At 39.3% G+C, this 1,308-nt stretch overlaps 1 protein-coding gene across 3 annotated transcripts in view; it reads left to right on the plus strand.

Moving 5' to 3' along the window:
- Nucleotides 1-486, plus strand: part of LOC128250558 (uncharacterized) — a 19,116-nt gene extending 18,630 nt beyond the window's left edge. For all 3 annotated transcript variants that reach the window (XR_008266598.1, XM_052975856.1, XM_052975857.1), the window contains one exon: nt 179-486. Coding sequence is in view for 2 of the 3 variants with exons in the window: in XM_052975856.1 (XP_052831816.1) it covers nt 179-468 (290 nt within the window). In the remaining variant the exon portion in view is untranslated. The remainder of the gene's footprint in view (nt 1-178) is intronic.
- The last annotated feature ends 822 nt before the right edge of the window (nt 487-1,308 follow it).

Below are 1,308 nucleotides of genomic sequence, written 5' to 3' on the forward strand. Positions count from 1 at the left end.
TATATATATATATATGTATATATACACACGAGGGGTGTCTGAAAAGTTTTGAACCTAACCTAGAATCGGAGCTGCTAGGTATAGGTAGCTGAAACAATTTTTTCTGGTTAGTACAGTCTTTTGGGAGTATTCTTGCTCATTTTCATGATTCTGATATTAAAATATTTTTTTGTTGCAGATTTAAAAAAAACAAGTGTTGAGGTTACAAGGAAAATGGAGAAAACTGAGTATCGTGCTGTCATAAAGTACCTTCATTTGACTCCATCAGAAATCCATGAAGATATGGTGAGAACCATAACAGACAATGCTCCTTCATATGCAACAGTCTCAACCGCTGTTACAGAGACTGCTTCGGACCTCTCCGTCCTTTATTCCCACCGAGAAAGTATTGTATTGATTACCCTTCGGATCAAGCTTTTCGATTCGCCCTTGGACCTCAGATCCCCACCTTCACCAAAAAGCCAATAAAATGCATGTGACCTTTGAATAGAATGTAACCGCGATGGAGTCCTTCCTTATAAATAGTAACGGAGCTGCCTCCAGGCTCTAGCCTGGAGATCTTAGAGATTTGCTTTTAATCTACAAGGTTATTCTTATGAAAGTCAAACTAAAACAGGGTTTCAAAAGTTTTTTAAATGCCCAGAAAAATCCCTATATACCTGAAAAGGCACTTTGAAATGATTAATTTTCGATTAGATATCGATATTGTGACAGTTTTTTCCGTATCTGCACCATTTGGAAGGTATAGAGTATATCTATCATTGAAAATGTTACATCCATTTATGTCACGCACGTCACACCAGGTCAGTGAGAATTGTGACCTCAGACAGTGTTGTTGCCCAACAAACTCGGCATGTTTTGAAATTTCAAGGCCAATGTAAATGAACATTACGAGGCCTTTTATGCTGTTCGGGAGAAAGTCTGAGAAATTAGCAGCTAATATTTCCAGGTAAACAAAGGCGGTGAGCCAGCAGAACCGTTAGTATTCTGCGTAAAATGCTTAGCGGTATTTCGTCCGTCTTTACGTTCTGAGTTCAAATTCCACCGAGGTTGACTTTGCCTTTCAACATTTCGCGGTTGATAAAAAAAAAAAGTACCAGTTATGCACTGGGGTTGATGTAATCGACTTATTCCTTTCCGCCAAACTTGCTGGCGTTGTGCCAAAATTTGAAATCAATATTTTCAGGTAAGAAAAAAAAAGGCTGCGGGCTGGCAGAATCGTTAGCGCGCTGGACACAATGTTAAGCGGTATTTTGTGCATCTTTACGTTCTGAGTTCAAATGCCGTCGTGGTCGGCTTTGCCTTTTA

Source organism: Octopus bimaculoides, chromosome 22 (assembly GCF_001194135.2).
Source record: "Octopus bimaculoides isolate UCB-OBI-ISO-001 chromosome 22, ASM119413v2, whole genome shotgun sequence".
In the NCBI taxonomy this organism is placed as follows: Eukaryota; Metazoa; Mollusca; class Cephalopoda; order Octopoda; family Octopodidae; genus Octopus; species Octopus bimaculoides.